This window comes from Odocoileus virginianus, chromosome 33 (genome assembly GCF_023699985.2).
Source record: "Odocoileus virginianus isolate 20LAN1187 ecotype Illinois chromosome 33, Ovbor_1.2, whole genome shotgun sequence".
Taxonomy (NCBI): Eukaryota; Metazoa; Chordata; class Mammalia; order Artiodactyla; family Cervidae; genus Odocoileus; species Odocoileus virginianus.
Window position 1 is genome coordinate 36252276 of NC_069706.1, and position 23784 is coordinate 36276059.

Below are 23784 nucleotides of genomic sequence, written 5' to 3' on the forward strand. Positions count from 1 at the left end.
ACCAATGGGCGCATGTCTGGCTGCCGCTTCCTGCCCACGGGCTCCTCGGCCTCGGGGGAGGGCCGGGCCGCTCTCCAGCCGCCGAGGAGCAATCGCCGCGACCCCGGCTGCGCGGTACCCCTCTCCCGCAGGTGAGTGCAGCGGCGGCCGGGAGGTGGGATGGGCGCCTCGGTCTCTCCTGCAGAGGTTGGGGCGGCTGAGGCAGCAGCTGCGTTTGTCACACGCGCGCGGAGTGGGGAAGGGGCTGCGCTGCCGCTCTTTGCTGCACACCGCGGGGCACCGCCCCCGGCCCCCCCCCCCCCCCGCAACATGACACCCCAACAAGCGTCTGCCCTGGAGTGACGTGGGAAGTGACTGGCGGGTGTAGAGGATCGAGCTGCTAGGAGCCCGTCTTCCCCTCCTGTGGACAGTTATGAGAGCAAAGCTGCTTGTCCTGGGATTAGCTCAGGCAGATGGTCAGGGCCCGGCGCTGAGATGCTACTAGTGGCCCGGCAAGGGGCCCACCTGTCGCCCAGCCGCTGGGAACGAGAATGAAATCAAGCTGACCGCCCAGATCCGAGAGCCGGCAGGGGGGAGGGGGGCGCTATTTTCTGAGCTGCCAAATGTGGGAGAGGATGGACCCAGCGCCTCAGGAAGGGCTTAACTACCTGGCGTGTCCTTCTGTTTTCTCCCACCTCTTTGACCCTGACATCGCCTCCCAGCAGCCCTCACAGTTGTCAGGCAGTGAGCTGCTTTAGTAGCAAGGGGTTTTCTCTGTTTGTACAGGGGATGGGTGTGACAGGGTGTGATAAAAAGAAAAAAAAAAAAAAAAACCCCACAGCAGAAAACCTTGCAGGAAGCAGTCCTAAGGCAACTGGGAAGTAAATGCTTCAGGCTCTCCTTTGGGACTCTGTCCCTTCCTCTACCACACCCCAGCCTACTCTCTCCACCCCCAGCTTCCCTTGGGTACCTCCACCTCTCTGAAGGAATCTGTTAATTAACTGCACAGAGAGGCAGATGGTTCTGAGGGTGGCTGGCAAGTCTTCTGAGTAGAATGACTGAGGCACCAACTGGAAATCATCGTGCAGAATTTCTTGGTGAATCGGAGGTCACTTTCTTGGAAGATGTTGCCTCTACCTCTTCACTTCTACAAAATAAAGAAATCCCAGAACCGTGGCACTCAGCGCTTCCACCTCCCATTCAAGAGTCCTCTGACCCAGTGACCCGATGTCCCTAGACATGTTACCCCATCACCTCACAGCCAGAAACTGGCTTATGAGAAATTGAGACCACATCCTGGCCAAGGAGGTGGGATTAACCAAGGATGGCTACCTCCCGTCATCTTTAGCTGGGAAGTGATGGGCACCAGGATTTTCTACTCCAGAGGGAGTTTACAAACATCACCCCCAGGTGAGTCTTCTGTTAGCTGCCCAGAAGGCTCAATTATGTCTGTTTGGAAATGACAGCTTAGTCATTTCTCTGAAGGAAAGCATATCTAAGTTCAACATCATCATTCATTGAGCTCAAGATGCAGACTGAGCTTGATCTCACGGGTTACTTGTACAGTGAGGCAAGAAATGTCTTTGAAGACTGGGTTTACATTAAGATGTCACCATGGGGGACTCCCCTGGTGGCCCAAAGGCTAAGACTCCATGCTCCCACATCCCACATGCTACAACTAAAGATCTCATGTGCTGCAGTTAAGACCTGGCATAGCCTAATAATAAATAAAACATTTTTTTTATTTAAAGAAAAATCGCCATGGGAACTGACATACCTCCTTCCCCTATGTAAAACTCTTACTTTTCCCCAACAACTTATGAAGAGGATTATCAAACATAGTCAAATTGAGAGAATTATACAATAATCACCCACATAACTCACCTTCCACCTAGATTCTACTATTGACAGCTTAACATACTTGCCTTATTGCATACCTATCCACCTATTAGAGGCTTTGTTGTGTAGTCGCTAAGTCGTGTCTGACTCTGGGAGCCCACCAGGCTTCTCCGTCCATGGGATTTCCCAGGCAAGAATACTGGATTGGGTTGCCATTTCCTTCTCAAGGAGATATTCCCAACCCAGGGATCAAACCTATGTCTCCTGCATTAGCAGGCGGATTCTTTACCCCTGAGCCATCAGGGAAGCATGACCTAGGACCTTACTTTTAACCTGAATTATTTGTGACATTTGGCTTCCCTGGAACCATATTTCCATCTTAGCTCAGGGAATCAGTGAATGTAGGTGGCAGTGAGTTTCTGTAACTTTGAATAAACACTCACTTTGTGCAGAGCACTGGGAGATGCAAAGGAAATGAGGAGGTCAAGGACTCTGACTGACCAGAAAGGGCTTTGATTTTTTTGTTTGTTTGTTTGTTTTTAAGAGAGAGAAGATTGGCAGTCTGGGATAGTAAATGCCAGAAGTAAAATGATTTCAGTAACACTCATTGAGCTCCTGCTGGGTGCTGAGCACGCTGGTATAAGTCTGTGCCTGTGTTACCGCTTTCAGGTCTCACAGCAACTACATAAGTAGGTCAGTCCTCCTTTCTGCCTTTTCCAGAGTAGGAGGTTGAGGCACAAAGAGGTTAGTCAGTGGACTTCTGGTCATGCTAGAAAGTAGTGGGGCCAGGACCCAAATTCCCACAGTCTGGGTCCAGTGTGACTCTGGGACTGTTGAGTGACAGTGTAAATGCTTCAGGGGAAGAGTGGACCCTCAGGCTTGGCCAGGGAAGAGCAGAAGGCATCTGGAGGTGCCACAGCTATCCCAGGAGTCCCAGCTCAGGCACCCGGATGAAGTTGCCAGTTTTCAAATGGCTTCAGAAAGCTGGCGTCCTGACTTCCCACATGTTTGACCTGGATGTTGGTGCCCCAGGTGGAAGGATCACACTTCTCCATTCTTCCTGTCGCCACTGCCTGTCCTGGGTGTTTTCCAAAGTTTGGCAGCTGCTCCACTTCCCAACTTCTATCCTTTATCCTTCAGTCACTTCCTTGCCGCCCACCCTCTCTTCTCCTCGTCTGTAAGACACACTTTGAGACACACTTTGTTCCAAACGAACCTAATTGCTCGTGTCTTCAGAGGCGCTCCGTCATCCACGTTGCCGTTCCAGCTGCCACGCTTTCCGTGCCCCCGGCGTGTCTCGAGCAGAACAGCCTGGCTCCAGCTGTGAGGCTGTGAGGCTCCGTCTTCCGGTCGCTCCGGTATCCAAGTCAGACAAGCTGTGTCTTCCTTCTGCGGCACTGCTCAGTCTTGGGTGTGGGGGCTGCTGCATCAGGCACTCACTGTGACCCCCCAGCTGCCCCCACGTGGCCTTGCCAAGGCTCCAGGAGTCACACCGCAGGGAGCAGCAGCCCCGTCAGCCCCACGGCTGAGGCGGGGGAGGCGGTCAGTGGGGACTCTGAAAGCTCAGCTTCTCTGCACACCAGTGCCACACTGGATCTTGGAGACAGACCCTGACGCTGGGAAAGACTGAAGACAAAAGGAAAAGGGGGTGGCAGAGGATAAGACGGTTGGAGAGGTTCATGTCTAACTCAATGGACATAAACTTGCGCAAACTCCGGGAAGTAGTGGAGGGCAGGATCCTGGCACGCTGCAGCCCAGGGTCGCAGAGTCAGACGCAGCTTAGCAGCTGGACGACGACGAGGGTTTTGGGTGAAGTGAGAAAGCATAGCTCTACTGCTTTGCCAGGCAAAGGTAACCACAGCAGGCTAAATGCCCTCAAATACGTGTCCCTACATGGGGAATGTAGTGACAAGTTTTACAGTAATTGTCCAAAGAGGGTGTGGTAAGCTCATGGACATTCTTCTGATGGGTTGGTGGTGAGTTCAGCCCCACCACCGTCAACCTTCAGCATTATCAACCTTTGGGTCCAATGGCCTGGGGTCTGCATGCTTGTGGGCAGCATACTACGGTTAATCATTAACTTCTCCCACCTGCAGGGGGTTTCAGCGTCTGCATGGTAGCTTAAAGGTCCTGTGGTGTATGATGGGGAACCAGGACCTTGCCCCGGGGCTGCTCTGGACTCTCTCCCTGGTCTTGTAGTCCCTCCTTCCCTAATACCAACTGCTTGAGTCTGCCCCTTGGAACTCAGGGAAGGTCATGGAGGCTGAATGAAGGCCATCCTCTGTAGTCAAAGAAATGGAGGGCACAGAAAGGCTTTGTGCCCAGGAGCCCCACGGGGCTCTGCGCGCATCAGTGGCGGAGCACAGGCGTGAGCCTGCACACCCTCCACAAAGCAGAAGGGAAGAGGAGAGGAGGAGGAACAGAAGTGGAGAATGGCAGGAGGAGGGGTCAGAGGGAGGTGGCCACCTGCGGCTGGTGGACCCAGGCCCCTCCCATCCCCACCACCCGTTCAGTGGCTTCTGCAGGACCACACAGGACTCTGGCTGGGGAGCCAGGCCTGTGCGAACGCCCTTACCATGCCCGGAGGACGTGTGAGGGGTCCCTGTGCACCAGAGGGTGGGGCCTCTGGGAAGGCTCTCAAGGACCCACTAGATCTGCAACCTGTCATTTGTTCTTTAGAAAGATCCAAACTATGACCGAATAATAATTATCAATAATATTATCAATAATGTTATAATATATAATAATAATATAGTAATACTATCAATAATAATGATGAATTATTATTCATTAAATTGGGGACAGTAGGTACTTGGATGGTACATTTTTTTTTCTCTGGACCCTTTTGTATATGTGGAGGAAAAAAAAAATCCTTATCGTGAGAGGGAGAAAAGGCAAAGAAGAGAAAGGAACCTGGACTGAAGCTGGGCTCTGCCCCCACTTTGCTGGGGGGTGAGGAGGGTGCTCAGCCCCCTGCAGTGAGAGATCGTCACCTGGGGCTCCCTGCCCGGCCAGGCGGTCCCCGGGGCCGGGTCCTGGAGCGGCCGTGCCCGCTGACCTCGCCCTCCTGCCTCTGTCTCCCCTCAGCCCCCGCAGCCATGCCCAGCTCAGTGCTGTGGGCGGTCGACCTGTTTGGGAGGGTGTTCACGCTGTCCACGGCCGGGCAGCACTGGGAGCCGTGCAGGGACGCCCAGCTGGAGTTCAAGCGGGTCAGCGCGGCCAGGGACTGCTGCTGGGGCATCGCCTGTGACCACCAGGTGTATGTGCTTGTGGGTGCCAGCGACGTCCCCATCCGCTGCCAGGAGGAGGCCTATGAGAATCAGGTGGGTCTGAGGGGTGGCGGGGTGGCCGGGAGACAGCCCCGCACCCGACGCCTGGCCGGTTCCCGCCTGTTTCCTTCACTCTGCTGAGGTCAGGGTGCAGCAGGCACGCCGCAGCAGCCAGGCCATGGCCAGGTCTGCACAGGGAGGGGTTCCGGAAGCTCAGCACGGCTGTGCCCCCCGCCGCCCGGGGCGGCAGGTCCCTGCCCTTCGGGGTGCGGTTCTGGTGGCCCTCTGTTCACGTCCTGTCCTGGAGAGGAGGCGAGGGCCCTGCTGACCCCGGAGAGGCCCTTGCCGCACAGGCCTCAGGCCTGTCTCTGCCTCTGGCCCCCAGCGCTGGAACCCCGTGGGCGGCTTCTGTGAGGTGCTCCTGCCGAGCGACCGCTGGCCGTGCAGTGATGTGAGTGGGCTCCAGCACCGGCCGCTGGATGGGGTGGCGCTGCCCTCGCCGCATTGGGAGTGGGAGTCGGACTGGTACGTGGATGAGAATTTTGGAGGGGAACCCACCGAGAAAGGGGTAGGTGAACTCGGGTCTTGCCAGCGGGGCTCCCCCGTCCTCCCCAGTGCTGTCCCCAGCGCCCAGTGGTGTCAGACCTCGGCCTGGGCCCCGCGCGCTCCCTGCTTGCTGGACGGGGCCCACGGGGTGACGCTTCAGGCCACACGCTGCCTCCCTGGCCCTCTTCTGTCCTGCTCCCCCTTCCCTGCTCTTTTCTGTCCTTCCCTGGGAAACTTCCAGAGGCCCCCCCCACCCCCGCCTTGATGTTTCAGGGGTGGACGTATGCCATCGACTTTCCTGCCACCTACACGAGGGATAAGAAGTGGAATTCCTGCGTGCGGCGCCGGCGGTGGATCCGGTACAGGAGATACAAGTCTCAGGACACCTGGGCCAAGGTCTGGGGACCCGCGGGACCAGGGGGCAAGCAGACTGCAGGCCTGCGGTGGGGAAGGTCACGTGGACCCGTGTGCCCAGCCCAGAGCCTGGCCTCTGACTCCCTCCGGTGCTGAATGCTGTGACCCTGGGTCCCTTCCTTTGGGAGCTGGCCGCTCCGGGAACCGGGCCAGACTGGCCCAGGACAGCACAGCAGGGCGTTGCCCTGGTCTCTGGACTGCCCTGTCCCGGACTGAGACTCGATCTGGGTACATCTTCCTTCCCGCCCCCCTCCACCCAACCCCGTGCGGAAGCCACTCAGGCCCTTATATTTTTCCAGTGACCCAGAAAAACCAACCAAGGGACGTGAGGCCTGGACTGGGGTGCTTGGGGGCCTTGAATGAGAGGAAGGCCTCAGACCCTCGCCCGACCTCTCTGCAGGGCCCTTGCCACAAGGTGGGGCCGCCGGCCCAGCCTGCCTGGCCCTGGGGTTGGAGCAGCCAGGCAACAGGGTGATAGCCAGGGTCACAGGAGCCCCCGCCCCACGGCTGTGTTCTGGGGTCAGCCCCTTCTCCGTGGCGGATGGAATCAGAGTGAAGCGGGGGCCGCCATGAGCCCTTGGGGCCAGCAACCCAGCCTGGGGCCAGTGTGGGGAGGACACGGCAGAGGGGGCCCTCCACCCGATGCTGCCCACCCTGTGGGGTCAGCGGGGCCAGGCTAGAGGACAGAAGGCAGTGTGCTGCGGGCCGGCGGGGCAGCTGGGGTGGGGGCTCGCAGGAGCGGACCAGCGCCGCCCCCAGTCCAGGCACCCACGGGCACTGACGGCTCCTGCCTCCCACATCCTTGTTTCAGATCCCTTCGGAGGATGACCCCCAGCAGCTACCCGACCCCTTCAGCGACCTCTCTGTGGGCGGGTGGGAGGTCACAGACGAGCCCGTGGGCCGCCTGTCCGTGTGGGCTGTGACCCTGCAGGGAAAGGTAAGGAGGCAGCGGACAAAGGCCGCCCCCAGAGCAGGCGCGGGAGAGGCTGCCCCTGCCAGCCTCCCGGGGTGGACGAACGCCGGCTCTCCCCGGGCCCTCCTCCTCACGTCCTGTCCCAGCAGCGGGGGCTGCCTGAGCAGGTGATATGTCACTGGGGTCCCCACACACCCCCTCCTGCAACCCTGCTGTCCTGGGGACCTCCTGGGTCCTTGTCCTCCCAGAAGCCTCTGAGCTCCCACGCATGCCTGGTCCTGGCCTGTCCCCCCCCTGAGCACCTGGAGCCTTGGTCGGTGCCCACCCTGGGCTGGTCGCATCAGGCTTGGCTCCTCAGAGAGGCGCTCGGCTCCCTTCCCACTGACCTGTGGAGCCTCCCACACAGCAGAGTCTCCAGTACATTAAGGGTGGGTGGGTAGGATGGGTAGATAAGTGAATGGATGGGTAGGGGTGTGGATAGGTGGGTGTGTGTGTGTAAGTGGATGGATAGTTAGGTGGATGAATGCATGGATGGGTGGATGAGCAGATGGGTTGCTAGACAGGTATACGGATGAATGGATGGTGGATTACTAGGTGGGTGGATGGGTGGATGGATGGGTGGATGGGGGGGATGTTCAGACAGGAGAGGAGAGCCTTCTCTGGGGAGCTTGTGATCTAAGAAATGTGATTGAAAGAAATGAAACCCACCCCTGACAACAGCAGTGACAGCGACACCAATGGTCCTGGGTGCAGGCGATCTAACGCTTGTGACTCCTCAGCACTCTGAACACAGACTGATCACAGTTCTCTGGATGGCTTAGAGCAGTCCCAGCAGGAGTCTGTCAGGCTCGCCTCCAGGTCCTGCTTGGTCCAGGCTGAGGCCGCCCGTGGTGGTGTTCTCTTAGCCACACTGTGGGGTGCTGGGGAGCTGGACTGGATGGAGCACCACTGAGGGGCCACCTGGATGCAGAGAGGGAAGAATGGGTTTGAGAGCCGTGCCGGGTGTGAGCCAGCACTCCTGTGGCACTCCCGCGGTCCATTAAAGGTGGAACCAGGACCTGGGCTTTGGGAGAAGCTGGGCAGACAGTCGGGTCAAAACCAGCAGGCAGCAGGAGCGGGGCTGCCCGCGACTGGTTCTGCAGCGTGGGGGGCTGTGGATCCAGCCGCTGGTTTAGTCACTGGATAAGCTGTCTGAAGAAGCACCCAGCAAATAGGGCACATTACCCGGAACGCATGTGGGCGATGGTGAGAGTCATAACCTATCCACTCCAGGGTCCCTTTTTTCCGTTTATACTAAATCACTGGAAAGGTTTTATTCATTATCATAAGTGAGATGTTACATATTTCAAAAATGTTACTCTGCGGAGATAGCATAGAATTTAAAGTTTATAAATAAAATTAATGAATAATAAATGTCACTATAAAGAATATTTTTTAAAAAGGTGAGGTGACAGGGTTGGAAGGCCTTGGACCTCAGCCCTCCTGGACCATGGAGATATGCTGCCCCCTCCAGATGAAACGAGCAACATAGTTTAGACAATAGAAGCAGGTGGTTCCATCTTAAATATCTGATTATGCTCCCTGTCATCCGGTTAAGGACAGAAACAGCATTTTGCTGTTACTCAGTTGTTAAGTCCAGTCCGACTCTTTGGACCCTGTGAACTGCAGCACACCAGGCTTCCCTGTCCAGAGTTTGTTCAAATCCGTGTCCACAAGGTCAGTGATGCCATCCAACCATCTCATCCTCTGTTGCCCCATTCTCTTTTGGCCTTCAACCTTTCCTGCATCAGGGTCTTTCCCAATGAGTCAGATCTTTTCATCAGGTGCCTAAAGTATTGGAGCTTCAGCATCAGTCCTTGCAAAGAACATTTTGAAGTGAAGTGTTAGTCGCTAGTTGTAGCTGACTTTTGTGACCCCATGGACTGTAGCCCACCAGGCGTTGCCAGCTCCTTCTCCAGAGGATCTTCCTGACCCAGGGATTGAACCCGGGTCTCCTGCATTGCAGGCAGATTCTTATACCATCTGAGCCACCAGGGAAGCCCGAAGAACACTTTTTGATGTTGTTCAGTCGCTCAGTCGTGTCTGACTCTTTGCGACCCCATGGACTACAGCACACCAGGCTTCCCTGTCCTTCACCATCTCCTGGAGCTTGCTCAAGCTCATGTCCATTGAGTCAGTGATACCATCCAACCATCTTGTCCTCTCTCGTCCCCTTCTCCTGCCCTCAATCTTTCCCAGCATCAGGGTCTTTTCCAATGAGTCATCTCTTCGCAGTAGGTGGCCAAGTATTGGAGCTTCAGCATCAGTCTTTCTAATGAATATTCAGGATTGATTTCCTTTAGGATTGACTGGTTTGATCTCCTTGTAGCTTTAGACATTCCTAAAAAGGAGGTTTAAGGGTTTTCTTTTCTAGCCACCCAGCCCTCTGCTTCTCTTAGAGACAGGTGTGGTGAGAGCATTTGGCCACTAGGGGGTGCAGGACACCCAGGCCAGGGCTGGAGTTCTCACAAGTCAAGCAGGTGACAAAGGAGGTCTGTCCCCTGGGACGGCCAAAATCCATGTGTGGGTGTCGCATATTCTAGCACAGGCAGGAGACATCTAATCTGGCTCAAGGCTCTGGATGGCAGCGGGGGCAAGGTGAGGGAGACCTGGGTGGGCCCCTAGAGACCCTGGTTCTCTGGAGACCCCCACGCCTGGGCTGTGCACAGGCTGGTGCAGACACAGCCGAGCTCTGGAAGCCAACCCCGGCATGGAGCCCTGGCCTGACCCTGCTGGTATCCGTTGCCTCCCAGGTGTGGTACAGAGAGAACGTCAGCCACCACAACCCCGAAGGCTCGTCGTGGTCCCTGGTAGACACCCCCGGGGAGGCGGTTCAGATCAGCTGTGGGCCCCACGACCTGCTGTGGGTGACGCTCTGGGAGGGCCAGGCCTTGGTTCGGGAAGGAATCAACAGGAACAACCCCAAAGGTGGGCAGCTCTGCACGCTGGGCTGGGAGAGGCGGGCAGGGGGCGCTGGGCTTCAACCCTGCACCCCCACCCCGAGCTCCCAGTGATGGGGGCTGCCTGCACTTCCTCCTGGGGCCGGGTAGGAAGTTCCTGGTCCACAGTGGAGCCTCCCACATCTGAAAACGGGATCCTGCATGTCTCCACGGGCGTCTGCGTGGTCTGGGCCGTCACTAAGGACCGGAAGGTAAGACAGGGTCCCTGGGGCAGGGTCCGAGGGCTCGGTTTAATGTTGAGGGTCGTGTGGGTTTTTGTCCTTGTGAGTGTGGTCTTAACTCTTCAGGGCTTCCCTAGTGGCCTGGTGGTAAAGAATTCTCCTGCCATTCAGGAGACATGGGTTCAATCCCTGATCTGGGGAGATCCCACATGATGCAGAGCAGCTAAGCTCGTGGGCCACAGCTATTGAGCCCTTGAGCTCCAGAGCCCGTGCCCCACAACAAGAGAAGGCACCGCATCAGAAGCCCTTGCACCGCACCTAGAGACAGCCCCTGCCCACCACGACTAGAGAAAAGCCCACGCGGCAACAGACCCGGCACTGCCAACAGTTAAAACAGGAACTAATAAAAAATAAAATTATACTCTGTAGAACACATCTGGCATCAGCCAAGCCCTGTGCATTTTTCTGCTGTTGTCACTGATGATCTCCGAGCTCTTTGGTGACCCCACCCCCGTCTTGCCTGCACCCCTGTACCAAGCACAGAATGACTATCCCTCAACGGGCCATAGCATTCCAAATATCAGAAGCAAACTCTCAGCTAACTGACCCAACTCCCCGTCCTGTCCAGACGTGCTCATTTTTACTTCATCGGAGGCAAATCCAGTGAAATAAGCTTACTTTGAGTTGCTTTCACAATCTCTTTTTTCTTCTTGCTTCCACGATCTCTAATCCCACATCCAGGGCGTCCTTTCTTTCTTTCTGTTGGGTCTCAGCTGTTGTTCAGGCCTTTCTCCAGTTGCAGGGAGCGGGGGTCGCCCTCCAGCCACGGTGCATGGGCCTCTCACTGCCCGTTGCAGAGTCTGGGCCCTGGAGCCCACAGGTCTCAGCAGGTGTGGCTCCTGGGCTAGAGAGACAGGCCCAGTGGTTGTGGCATGCGGGCCTATTTGCTCCGCAGCAGGTGGGATCCTCCTGGATCAGGGGTCACACCTGTGTCCCGCGCACTAGAAGGGGGATTCCTCACCCCTGAGCCGCCGGGGACGCCCAAGGGCATCCTTTCTGAATGGTGTGCTGTGCTCATCTGTGGCCTGAACCAAAGGACCAAATTACTCATTTGTTCTTCCTGAGACTTACAAAAAAAAACCTTGCATTTCAGTGGTCCTCCAAGGAGGTGTGTTTATTTTTGATTTTCCCAGGTTTGGTTCCGAAGAGGCGTCAACTCTCACAACCCCTGTGGCACCAGCTGGATCGAGATGTTTGGAGAAATGATGATGGTGAACGTGGGCCTCAATGACCAGGTGTGTGTGGTTCTGAGCCGAGGTCAGCGGGGGCGGCCTCGGAGCGGGAGCCCCCTGCCTCCCACCGTCCCTTTCCACCGGGCCTGCCCGTGAGGCTGCTAGGGGAGGGGTCTAGGGCGGGCACACACTGCAGGCCCACGAGGGCAGCCGGGAGGCCGCTTCCGGCTGAGCCCCGGAGCAGTGGCCACGAGCACAGATCTGAGCAGGGGCGTTCACCCTGGAGACTGGGAGGCATGCTGAGAAATGGCTGCGCACAGGTAAAGGGCAAAACATTTTCCAACTCTAGCAGCAGCATCTCGTTAAGCATCATGAGCATGGTTCCTGCGGGGTAGCCTCCTCCTCGTAGACAGAGAGGTTTGGCTACTTATAAGGCTCAAGGGTGAAGGTGACACCTTTCCCATTGCTCTAAAAGCACTTCCGGGGTGGGGGGGTGGCGGCCTTTCCTGTGCCCACTCACCCTCCTCACTCGCCCTGGTGGGCTGGGCACCCATGGGCGGGGGCGAGGTGGGTGCTCGCTGGTGCCCACAGGCGTGACCACAGAGGTCATGGGCCATAACCAAGTAACAGAGACGCCCCAACCCCCACAGCAAGGCCTCCTGGGGCCACGGCTCTGTCTTTGGGCACCCCCAAAGCCAGGGCCCCTCCTCTGGGTCCCTCAGGTGCCCACACACCCACCTTCCTCAGCGCCCAAAGACAGAGGGCAGGAGGCTTGCCCGGCATCTTCCCCCTAAAAATGAGATTGGAATCAAGGTTATTTCGCCTCTTCAGAAAAACCAGGAGCATCCTCTGGGTTCACTTGGGGAGCAGCTTCCTTCCCACAAAATGTCACACAGAGGATGGGGGACACGGGTGGGCGTCCGTCCCCACACAGCACCCACCAGCATTGCCACCTCTGTGGACCCTGGTGCCCCAAAGCCCTGAGTCGGCCTGAGGTCGTGGAGCCAGGCAGGGCTCCCTGCTCCTCCTGGACTTGGAGCCACACCCGCCCTGGCCCCTCTGGGCTCCGCTTCCTGCATCCGAGTCCTGTACAACGGCCCCCAGCCCCTTCCCAGGCACACCCCAGCCGATGCTCGGAGATGTGTCCTCGACCGGGGTGCTCGCCGCACGCGGTCCCGCCACCCCTCCCCGGAAGGATGGGAGCTCTGCGCCGCCCGCCCAGCCGTACCTCTCCGCGCAGGTCTGGGGCATCGGCTGCGTGGACCGGGCCCTGTACTTCCGTCAGGGCGTCACCCAGAGTGAGCTCAGCGGGAAGACGTGGAAGGCCATTGTCGCCGGCCGGGAGGGCGACCGCTCGCTCTCGGGCAGCTCCATCAGCCTCCTCAGGTGACGGGCGGTGGGCTTGGCGGGGCCGGGAGGGCGGGCAGGGTCAGAGGGGGCTGGCCCGGCCTCGTCCCCGGCGGGAGAGAACCGGGCCGACCCACGAGCACCATGGCCGTGGGGCCTCCTCTCCTCCTGGGCCTGAGGGCAAGAGCCGAGCACGGGAGGCGGAAGGCGCAGCTCTGCGAGGACAGGGCGTCCATCCACACGGGGCCTGGGGCCGGCCAGAGCGGGGCTGGCCTTTGGTGTCGAAGCCTCAGGATCTGGGAGAGAAAAGCCTTCCTTTCCAGGGCTGCTCAGACCCTGTGTCCGAGGAGAGTGGGATGGAAGGTGCAGGGTCTGCAGGCGAGGCCCCAGACTGAGACCAGAACTCCTGGAGGCCTAACTCCCTGGGATCCTCACACCCGGCCCTCAGAGCTTCCTTTTTGAGGTTCTGCTTTTCTTGCAAGGTCCCAGGTGTGCCCGGCCGCAACTCTGCGGACCATGCCCTGGTCTTGCTGGGGTCAGAGAAGGGGACGCGGCCCAGCCCTGCCCGCTGGCCAGGGGAACGCTGGCAGGTGACCCTGCGCCTCAGCCAGGGCTGCCTCTGCTCTGTGGCGGGGGGCTGCCCGCACTCACCCTCCCAGCCGCGGCCCACGATCCTGTCTGCAGCTCGGGCCACCCTCAGACGCTGGTCTCCACCCTCCGCTCCCTCAGCCTGGCGCTCAGTACTCGGCTGCACCGTCCGCCTAGAGGGGCCGGGAGGCCGGCCAGGCAGGGTTTGCTCACATTTACCTGCTGGTTTCAGCTTCAGCCAATAGTTCTCGAAGCAGGCAGCACATTGGAATCAGCTGAGAACTTCCACTGATGCCAGATCTTCATGACCTTGGGTTTGGCAACGGCTTCTTAGATATGACACCCAAAGCACAAGAAACTAAAGGGAACATAGAGAAGTCAGAGTTCATCAACATTAAGAAAATTTTGTGCCTCTAAGGACACTTCAAGAAAATGAAAAAATCAAAAGGATGGGAGAAAATATTGGAAATCATATATATGACAAGATCTACTGTCTAAAATATATAAAGGGCTCCTGCAACTCAACAACAGATAAAAACAACTGAAAAGGGCCAAGGAGGGACTTCCCTGGTGCTCCTGCAGTGAAGGATGTGCCCTGCAGTGCACGGGACGTGTGTTCAATCCTTGGTTGAGGAACTAGGATCCCACAAGTAGAGAGTCCAAAAGTGCCACAAGAATCCATGAGACACAAGGAAAGATACCAAAACGAAGATCTCGCGTGCCGCAACTAATACCCAATGCAGCCAAATACATAAATATTTTTAGAGTTTGCATGTCACAATGAAGATCAACGGTCCCATGTGCCACAACTAAGACCCAAGGCAACCAAATAAATTAAAAAAAATTTTTTTAAAGTAGAGAGGAAAAAGACTTGAATAGATACTTCTGCATAGTAGGTACATGAGTGGCCCAGAAGCAGAGGAAAAGATGCTTCACATGAGGGAAATGCAAACAAAACCCACATTAAAAAGACAAAAGGAAACACGTTGGATACCACTTCACACCCACCAGAACAGCTGGGAAAGAGAGACAGAAACAGTGTTGAGAGGATGTGGAGAAACCAGAAACCTCCTGCCCTGCACTGCTGGGGGTGTAAATGATGCTGCCACTTTGGAAAACAGTGTGGCAGCTCCTCAAAAAGGTAAAGACAGAGTTACCATAGGACCCAGCGATTTCAGTCCTAGACAGATGCCCAGAAGAACCGAAAACAGATGTTTAAACAAAAATTTGTTCACAAATATTTATAGCAACACTGATGGGCTTCCCAGGTGTTGCTAGTGGTAAAGAATTCGCCTGCCAATGCAGGAGACGCAGAGATGCAGGTTCAATCCCCAGGTCAGGAAGATCCCCTGGAGAAGGAAATGACAACCCATTCCAATATTCTCGTCTGGAGAATCCCATGGACAGAGGAGCCTGGTGAGCTAGAGCCCATGGGGGTTGCAAAGCGTTGTAAACAACTGAGCAACTAATACACCCCTTATGCTCACAACAGACAAAACATGGAAGCAACTCAAATGTCTGCCAGTGGAAGAATGGATGAATAAAACAGTGTATCCATACAATGAATATTATCTAACAATAAAAAGGGATGAAGAGCTGACACCCGCTACAGCAGGGATGACCCTTGCCATCATTACACTAAGTTGACAGCAGACAGTCACAAAAGGTCACAGCCTGACCATGCCATTTGTATGAAGAGTCTGTGGAGACTGAGAGCGAACTAGCGGCTGCCAGGAGGCTCGGGGGAGAGAGGAGAGTGGAGAGTGACCTCTTAATGGGTACAGTTTCCATTCGGGGTGCTGAGAAGGTTCTGGAAGTTGGTTGTGGTTGCACAACACTGCAAATGTACTTAATGCCACTGCATTTCACAATTTTAAATGGTACAATTTTACATCCCATGTTTTTACAATAAAAAAGCCATAATGCTGCCAGATCGCCACCCAAGATCCATTGATTTGGTTGGTCTGGGTGTGACGCAGAGGCCTCTCCAAGCTCCCAGGGTTCCCACTCCCTGGGAGGCAGGTACTGGTGTCTCTGGCAGAGAGGCTGAGATGTGCCCAGGGAGTCACACATTCTGTGTCCAAGGGAGTCACAGGTCTGCCCCCTTCCCTCCAGCGCCGGCTGCTTCTTTGGAAACGAAGTGAGGGGCGGTGCTGAGTCCTGTGGTCCTGGGGACACGGATGCCTCCTGGGAGGTCCCCGGCCCTGCCTCCAGCCCGGCCAGGCTGCGTGGGAAGGAGTCCAAGAAAGGGCCCAGCCACGCAACTGCCACCTTTCCGGAGGCCACCGACCTCTCCTCGCTGACACTCCTCCAGCTGGGCCTGGAGGAGCCCGAGAGCACCGACTGCCACGCGCTGTGGGCCTGGGTGTCCGGCGGAGGCTGCGCCGTGGAGGCCCATACCACCCTCAAGTGGTTCACCACCCAGTCGGGTAAGCGCGGCCGCCCAGCGCCACGGAGGGGGCCCGGGGGGATCTGGAGCAAGCCTGGCACCCCCACTGTGCTCAGCCCGTCTTTCTGGAGCCTTCCGCGACGAGTAGGGCAGTCAGAAGGAAGGGCATCGGCCTGGCCCCTCCCCTCCCGTCCCAGCAGGGGTGGCCATCCCAGGCTGACCTGGGGGGACGCCTGCTTCCCTACCAGGGTGAACGATGGCAGGGAGGGCTCACAGGACATTTCACAGAGATGCTAGCCTTCCGGAAAGAAAGGGCTGACGCTGGCCTGCAGCCCGGCCCTGAGGCTGCGACTGGCCGGCAGGCCTGTCCCCCTCGACGCAGACGCTCTTGCTGCCCATCACTCCTGCCCAGACCGCTGCCTGGCGGAGGCAGATCTTCCAGCAGCTCACGGAAAGGACCAAGCGGGAGCTGGAGAACTTCCAGCACTACGAGCAGGCGGTGGAGCAGGTGCGCGGCGCCCGGGGCACTTCCTCCAGCAGGCATTCATTGAGCGCTGCTGTATGCCCACCCCGAGGAGAGTTGCGTGCTCCAGGCACAGAGGACCTGGCCCCGTCTTGGCTGGTGTGGGTCCCCGCCTTGCAGCTGACTCCTCTGTGACGCAGTTGGGCACAGAACTGCCCGGGCCTCAGTTTTCCCACCCTGTTCAGGGGGTAGCGGTGCTGATCCCGAGAATCACAGAACTCCCTGGCTTGGGGCCTGGCCCCCTGGTGGGTGTCTGATGGTGTCACTTTTGTCCTTAGGGTGAAGTTGGGGGGGGATGGGAGGGCTGATTGGAGCAACCCCTGAGGCAACGAAGGGACCAGGGTGGCCCTGGGGTGCCAGGTCCAGGCTGGAGTGTGGGGGCCCCTGGGGCCCACCTCTGACTCCATCCCACTGTGCTCGGGCTCTGCCCCAGTCTGTGTGGGTGAAGACCGGGGCCCTGCAGTGGTGGTGTGACTGGAAACCCCACAAGTGGGTGGATGTCCACGTGGCCCTGGAGCAGCTCACGGGCAACGACGCGGCTCAGGACAGCATCCTCTTCATCTACTACGTGGTCCACGAGGAGAAGAAGGTGGGCAGGGCGTCGTGGAGGGGTGGGGGCGGGGCACCGTGGGGGCAGGGAGGTGGGGGGGTTGCTGGGGGGGGGCAGTGCTGTGTTTAGGGGAGGGGTCTTCCAGGGAAGGGAGTGGGGTGGCTGCATCCCAGGCAGTGGGGGCAGCTGTGTGCCAGATGAGGAAGCAGGCTCTGGAGGCAGAGTCAGCCTCCCACCAGGGCTGGGGTTTGAACCAAATCAATCCGGTTCTAAACATCAAAAAGGTCACTCAGGTTTCTGCTCAGGAGCGAGCCCTCCACAGTGACCATGCCTCCCACCTGCACTGAGCCCCACCGTTCTCGGCCCCCAAGGCCTTCTGACCCTGCGCCCCGACGGTGCCGGGGCTCCACCCAGGGTCCCACTGACCGCCGCCTTCTGCATGCAGTACATCCACGTGTTCCTCAACGAGGTGACGGCACTGGTCCCCGTGTTCAACGAGGCCAAGCACTCCTTCGCCCTGTACACCCCCGAGAGGACGCGGCAGCGGTGGCCCGTGCGCCTGGCCGCCACCACCGAGCAGGACATGAGCGACTGGGTGAGTGGGTGGGGGTCGCCTGGGTTGGGGCGGGAGCCGCCATCCTAGGGCCAGCCCAGCCTTGCTGACCCGCCTCCTCCCTCGCCAGCTCACCCTGCTCAACCTGTCCTGCTGCGAGAGCCGGAGACTGCACGGCCGCCCCTCCCCGCAGGCCATCTGGTCCGTCACCTGCAAGGGAGACATCTTCGTGAGCGAGCCTGGCCCGGACCTCGAGGCCCCCGAGCGCCGGCTGCCCTGCGACCAGATGTGAGTCAGCTGCGCCTGACTGGGCTGAGGGCTGGGGGCTGGTGGCTGGTCCGGCCCCAGATCTGAGTTCCCGCCGGCCCGGCCTGTGCGAGGACCCCAAGGGGGCCCCAGGAGCCTGGCGGGGCTGGGGGTGAGGCAGATGTGGCCCACAGGTGGCATTTAAAACCACGAGGTGGAGTGAGGCCCCCCGGGGGGGCAGCGTGAGCAGAGTCCTGAGGACGTAGGGCTTCGACTGTGTCCTGCTGCTGCTCCCCAGTCACCAGAGCCCGTGAGGACTGGGGGCACGTGGGTGAGGCCGGGGCCCCACACAGGAGGGAGAGGGGACGTCCGCTCGCCCTCTGCGTGTCCGCTCCTGGTGGCCCTGTGTGCCCGGGGCCCAGACGAGCCCCCTCTGGTGACAGTGCAGGGCCTCCGCCCTCAGGAGGGCAGCCCGGGTGGCCGCACACCCCACACTCAGGAGACCACGCTGGCCCACGCGGTGGCTTACCCTGCTTTGCCATGACACGCCCGACCCGGGGAGCAGGAACTCGGGGTGCTTACCTCAGCTCCCCACAACCATCCCCGTTATCCACACAGCTCCGCGGACAGGGACTCCTGAAGGCCCCGCCCACCGCAGGCCTGACTGGCTCCTGCGCCCGCTCTGGGCCCCCTTAGCTGGTTAATTCCCCCAGGGAAGCCGAGCAGGCTCCCTCGTCCTCAGTTGAGTCTGTCACTGGAGACCAAAGCTGAGTCAAACAGGAGCCCCGGAAGGCTGCGGAGGGAGGGGACGAGGCCGGAGAGACTGCTGGACGCGCCCCCCTCCCTCCTCACGCTGCAGGTTCTGGCGGCAGATAGGCGGCCACCTGCGGGTGGTGGAAGCCAGCAGCCGGGGCGTGGTGTGGGGCATCGGCTACGACCACACGGCCTGGGTCTACACAGGCGGCTACGGCGGAGGCTGCTTCCAAGGTGAAGGCGGGCCCTGCTCTAACCCCCAGCTGGCTTCCCTGCCCCGTGCTGGCGCTTGGCTGACGGGTGCCCTCCACCTCTGCCAACCTCCAAGTCCCGGGGCCAAAGCACATGGCACGAACCCACAAAGGCCTGGCCTCCGACGAGCCTTCCTGGGCACCCATGGCTGAGCCAGAGACCATGCAGGTTTCAGAAGGACAGCTGCTGGAACCACAGTCTAATTCCAGTCCCTCTTTGGGGGGGTCGTGCCTTAGTGGGTGAGAGATTGCTGAACCCCCATGGGCTCCCTGCATCCCAGAGGCAGGACCCCTGTGTCTCCTACAGATAAACGAAGGCAGAAGCAAACCCTGAAATGGGACATTTCATGCCCTGGCCCACACACCCCACAGTGAGGGCAGCTAACCCTGTGGAAGTGTGGTCCAGAGACCACTGGAACACATCTGCACAGGCTTAATGGCATCCATTTGTGAGGCAGGAATTCCCTTGGTCCCCACCTTACAAATGAGAACATGGGGTTCTTGAAGGTCATGTGAGGGGTCCGAGGCACCTTAGTAAGGAGCTGAGGGGCCCTCACACCCACCGGGTGCCAGGTAAGTGAGATGGAAGGGGTGAGAGGTGTACCCAGTAGAAGAGAGGCAGGTGATTCGCCCCCTAGGAGGAGAGAAACCTGAGCCAGCCAGCCCCTGCGAGACACCCAGCCAGCCCACCAAGCCCTCCCGGGCTGCCCGCCCGCCTGCTCTCACCTGGCCGGGTGGGCGGGCAGCAGGTGTGGCTTAGGTGTGACCACCTCCTCTCCCCCCCAGGCCTGGCCAACAGCACCAGCAACGTCTTCACACAGTGGGACGTGAAGTGCGTCCACATCTACGAGAACCAGCGCTGGAACCCCGTCACAGGCTACACCAGCAGGTAGGCCACGTGGGCGCCTGCAGAAGCAGGACCCAGTTGGACAGCTGCATCCCAAGTAGTGGGAGAGCTGGCATCCAGCCCACAACGTGGAACTGGATCCAACTGCCTACAGGATTTCTTCCCCCATGAATCTTTAAGTATAACACATATCTTAAAAACTCACTTATGGAGAGCATAACAGATATCAAGTTCATGAAATGTGCATATACATACATGTGGTGAGATGCGTCTATGGAAGTACATGTAGACATCACGTAGATATGTCCATATATATCGCTGTGTATGTGCGTTCCAAGTCGCTTCAGCTGTGTCCCACTCTGCAACCCCACGGACTGTAGCCCACCAGGCTCCTCTGTCAGTGGGATTCTCCAGACAAAAATACTGGAGTGGGTTGCCGTGCCCTCCTCCAAAGGATCATCCTGACCCAGGGACTGAACTCACATCTACTCCTGCATTGGCAAGCGGGTGGGTTTTTACCACTAGTGCCATCTGGGAAGCCTGTGTATTACTGACTTATCAGAAATCAAACACCAACATAATCACTACCAGGGTCAAGAAATAGAACACTGCCACCCCCTCCCCATCCCATCTGGTGCTTTTTTTAGGGGGGAGAGAGGAGTAATTTAACTTTTTAAAAAAGTTTTGCTTAATGGGACCTACTGAGAACACTGCAGCCTCCACCAAAATTATTTTAATTCTGCAGATATGAGGCTTTGGGACAAGAGAGTGGTACTGTGTTTGAGACAGAAGTGGAGACACTGTAGAAAAGCTAGATCGTATGCCTCTTCTTATTTCCTCAACATAGAAACTTGTTTCTCATACTCTTCCTGGGATATGTTCTTTTGCTTGTTTTAAAAAGTAAACGAGTTGTGCTATTTCTTAGCCCTTAAAGCTGTTGCGTGAGTTCCAGTGGCCAGAGCAGCCTTATCTAAGTTCAGCGTTGGGGAGCCTCCCGGAAAGACTTTGCCCTGTGGGTCTCTTCTTTCCACTGGTCCCGGTATAATAAAACTACAAGAGTTCTCTCATAAGTAGAGAGGTTTCGAGCCATTCTAGCAAATTATCAAATCTGAGGTAATGGGAGCCCTTCAGTTTGTAGTCAGTCAGTCAGAAGCCCGGTGTGGCTGCAGTCTGAGGTGAGGCGGTTTTGCTGGGGACCGTGTCCTTTACCTTGTGGGGACCTAGTGGTGGTGCCGTCCACCCAGTTGATGTTGCAATTGCCAGTTCTCTGAAGTGGGCATGCCCCCACATTTGTGCTGTGTTTGTGCTGCAGCCATTTTGGTGACCATGGAGTAGTGTCTCCTGTCTCCAGTTGCTGTTTCCTGGCAGCTAAATGGGCAAAGGGCCTGTCACATACATGGCACTTGGATACTTTCTCCTTTGCAAAATGCCCCTTCAAGTCCTTGTCCTGTGCTTTTGTTGATCTTTTTATCGATTTGCCAGTGCTCTTTATATATGAGGGTGTGAGCCCTTTGTTACATATTCACCATATAAGCAGTAACTTTTAATTATTAAATGTAGTCCAGTGATCTTTTTTTTTTTTTTTTTACGTAAAAATGGAGCCATACAAAAACCCTCTTAAGAAATCTCATTAACCCTAAGGGAATAAATACATCCTCCTATCTCTGGAACTGCAGTCAGCAGACTTTCTATAAAGGACCAGATAGTAAATAGTTGAAGTGTGGTGGGCCTTAGGGTGTCTGTCACAACAGCTCGCTCTGCAGCTGTCTCTTGAAAGCAGTCACAGAAATAAATGAGCATCACTGTCCCAGTGAGATGTTACATCTGGACACAAATTTGAATTGCGCAGAATTTTCACTTGTCATGAAAGCATTGTCCTTTTTTTCCCCAACCATTTAAAATGTAAAAACCACCCTTATCTTGTAGGCTGTGCTGACAGTTGTGATTAGGCCCCTGGGACATGATTGGTCCAGCCTGTTCTAGAAGCTTTACTCCTCTGTCTTATCCACTTAGGTCTAGAACCCCCTCACCTGAACTAGTTGGTATGTAGTGAGGTAGGCATCAAGTGTTGTTGGTCTTACTATCCAGTGACCCACACCATTTATTGAAAAAGACTATCCTTTTCCCTTGCATCACAACAGCCACTTTTGTTGTAACTCAGGTGTTCATTCTGGCACAAACTTTTTTATTTCCTTTCTTGTTTTTTCAAATTGATGAAAAGAAATACGAAGTAACACAAAGAATAAAAACTCTAATCCCACCAACCAGATAACACAAAGAATAAAAACTCTAATCCCACCAACCAGATAGCCACCACTTTTAGCATTTCAGAGTTCTCCTTCTGCTCGTCCCTGTATGCCTACGTTTGCTGGTAGCGGGGGCAGCAAGGGGTACAGTCAGGCATGTAGAGATGGTGGGTGACAGCCTCCACTCAATCCCTGAGGGTGGACAGGCTTATCTAACCTCTCCTCAGTCGTGAATTTGTAGACCATTTGTGACCTTTCGTACGGACAGTTTCAAGGATTTCCTCATGTGTAAATATTTGTGTCTGTCTGTTCATCTCAGGAAGTCAGGGTTTGAGCTCTTCTAAGGCAGCTTATACACACTGCCTGCATGTGTTCTGGAAACCTCTGCCTCAGCTGTGTGTCGGGTCCACACAGGGTGCTGACCTGCCTGCCTCTGCCCTTCTTCCTCACTCCCCGCTTGGTCCTTGGGCTGCCCCGGGGTCAGAGCCACCGGGGAGACCACCCTGTACTGTGTGTGCTGGGAGCGTCCGCAACAAAACACCACGGGCTAACAGCTTAAACAGCAGACGTCCATCCTCTAGGTTCCAGAGGCCTTGGAGTCTGAGTCAGGTGTCAGCAGGTCTCTTCCCCATGAGGGCCATGGAGAGGATCTGTTCAAGTCTCCCTCCTGGCTCCAGGGGCCCCAGGCGCTCCCTTGGCTGGTGGCGGCATCACTTAGTCATTACATGGCCTTCTCCTGGTCTTCACATCAGCTTCCTGATTTGGGAAGCTTGGGTCCAAATCTCCCCTTTCGTAAGGATGCTGTCATAGCGGAGTAGAGCCCACTCAGTAACTGTCTCATCTCAGCCAGGCCCTCTGCAGAGACCCCCTTTCCAAATAAGGTCATGCCCACAGGACACGACCACACAGAATGCAAAAGAAGGGCGGTGGGGTCCACAGGCCCCAGGTGGGTGATCTGGTTGTCTGGTGTCTGGAGCTCCTTCTGTTTCTGCCCACCCCACCCCTCCCCGCAGGAGATGCAGGCACCTGGGAGGCGGGTGGTGGCGGTGCTGTGTTCCCCTCTCTCTGGCGTCACCTCACCCCTGGTGTCCCGCGCAGGGGTCTGCCCACCGATCGGTACATGTGGAGTGACGCCACAGGCCTGCAGGAGTGCACCAAGGCCAGCACGAAGCCCCCGTCCCTGCAGTGGACCTGGGTGAGCCCCGGGCTGAGGGTGGGGTGGAGGTTGCGGTAGGGGGTCTGCCCACACCAACCCACCTGTTCCTCCAGGTTTCTGACTGGTTCGTGGATTTCAGCGTCCCTGGCGGCACGGACCCAGAGGGGTGGCAGTACGCCAGTGACTTCCCCGCGTGAGTGTCTCTCTCTCCCCTTGGGGAGGGGCCCTCGGGGGCTGGGGCCCCGCGCGTCAGACCTGGCGAAGTCAGGTGAAGCCCCTCCACCCTGCCCAGTGGTGCAGGCCCTTCATGGTACACCCGAGTCACATTCAGATGGAGGACGGAGCCGAGAAAGACCGAGCCAGAGGCTGAGCCGAGGCTTCTGAACAGATGATGTCTGATGGGGAGGAGGTTTATCCTGATTTGAGCCTTCCCTTTGACCGCAAGCCCTGAACTTGACTGCTCACAGAAGAGCAATATGAGGCCTGGGATGGGGAGGGCTCAGAGGCCCCTCAGCTGGAAACCACCGCCCCCCGCAGCCCCCCCTTGTCCGTGCCCCGGCCACCACAGGTAGCTGCCACGTCTAGGCCTCAGTGAGGTCCCAGCCCCAGGGAGACCTTGACCCCAGGAAGACCCCCTCCTGAGGGAGGCCTGGGTGGGGCTAGAGGCCCCTGAAGCAGGAGGATGGTGTCCTATATTACCTGCTGCCCCTGCTTAGCTCACACTGAGGGCCTGGGAGAAGGAATGCGTGTGCAGTGTTGCTTTCCAGAAAATTCCACAGAATGGTGCTGACTTCAGCTTTTTCCTCTTGCAGCTCGTACCACAAGTACAAAACCATGAAGGATTTCGTCAGGAGAAGGTGCTGGGCCAGGTGAGAAGGCAGGTAACTGAGGGGTGTGGCCGCGCCCCTCCCTGCTGGAAGAGAGGAAGAAAGGGAGAATTTACAACTGGGAGGAGAAAACAGGATCAAAATAAATGTCAGCCC

General features: G+C 57.2%; 1 protein-coding gene across 5 annotated transcripts in view; it reads left to right on the forward strand.

Moving 5' to 3' along the window:
• The first annotated feature begins 21 nt into the window (after positions 1 to 21).
• Positions 22 to 23784, forward strand: part of TECPR1 (tectonin beta-propeller repeat containing 1) — a 28196-nt gene continuing 4433 nt past the window's right edge. For all 5 annotated transcript variants that reach the window (XM_070460412.1, XM_070460413.1, XM_070460414.1 and 2 more), the window contains exons 1-19: positions 22 to 131; positions 4906 to 5141; positions 5473 to 5655; positions 5907 to 6029; positions 6859 to 6984; positions 9753 to 9927; positions 10050 to 10150; positions 11314 to 11415; positions 12593 to 12738; positions 15403 to 15716; positions 16039 to 16184; positions 16633 to 16788; positions 17195 to 17344; positions 17433 to 17590; positions 18408 to 18535; positions 19339 to 19441; positions 22744 to 22840; positions 22915 to 22994; positions 23614 to 23670. In XM_070460412.1, the coding sequence (XP_070316513.1) occupies positions 4917 to 5141; positions 5473 to 5655; positions 5907 to 6029; positions 6859 to 6984; positions 9753 to 9927; positions 10050 to 10150; positions 11314 to 11415; positions 12593 to 12738; positions 15403 to 15716; positions 16039 to 16184; positions 16633 to 16788; positions 17195 to 17344; positions 17433 to 17590; positions 18408 to 18535; positions 19339 to 19441; positions 22744 to 22840; positions 22915 to 22994; positions 23614 to 23670 (2570 nt within the window). In that variant the 5' untranslated portion in view covers positions 22 to 131; positions 4906 to 4916. The remainder of the gene's footprint in view (positions 132 to 4905; positions 5142 to 5472; positions 5656 to 5906; positions 6030 to 6858; positions 6985 to 9752; positions 9928 to 10049; positions 10151 to 11313; positions 11416 to 12592; positions 12739 to 15402; positions 15717 to 16038; positions 16185 to 16632; positions 16789 to 17194; positions 17345 to 17432; positions 17591 to 18407; positions 18536 to 19338; positions 19442 to 22743; positions 22841 to 22914; positions 22995 to 23613; positions 23671 to 23784) is intronic.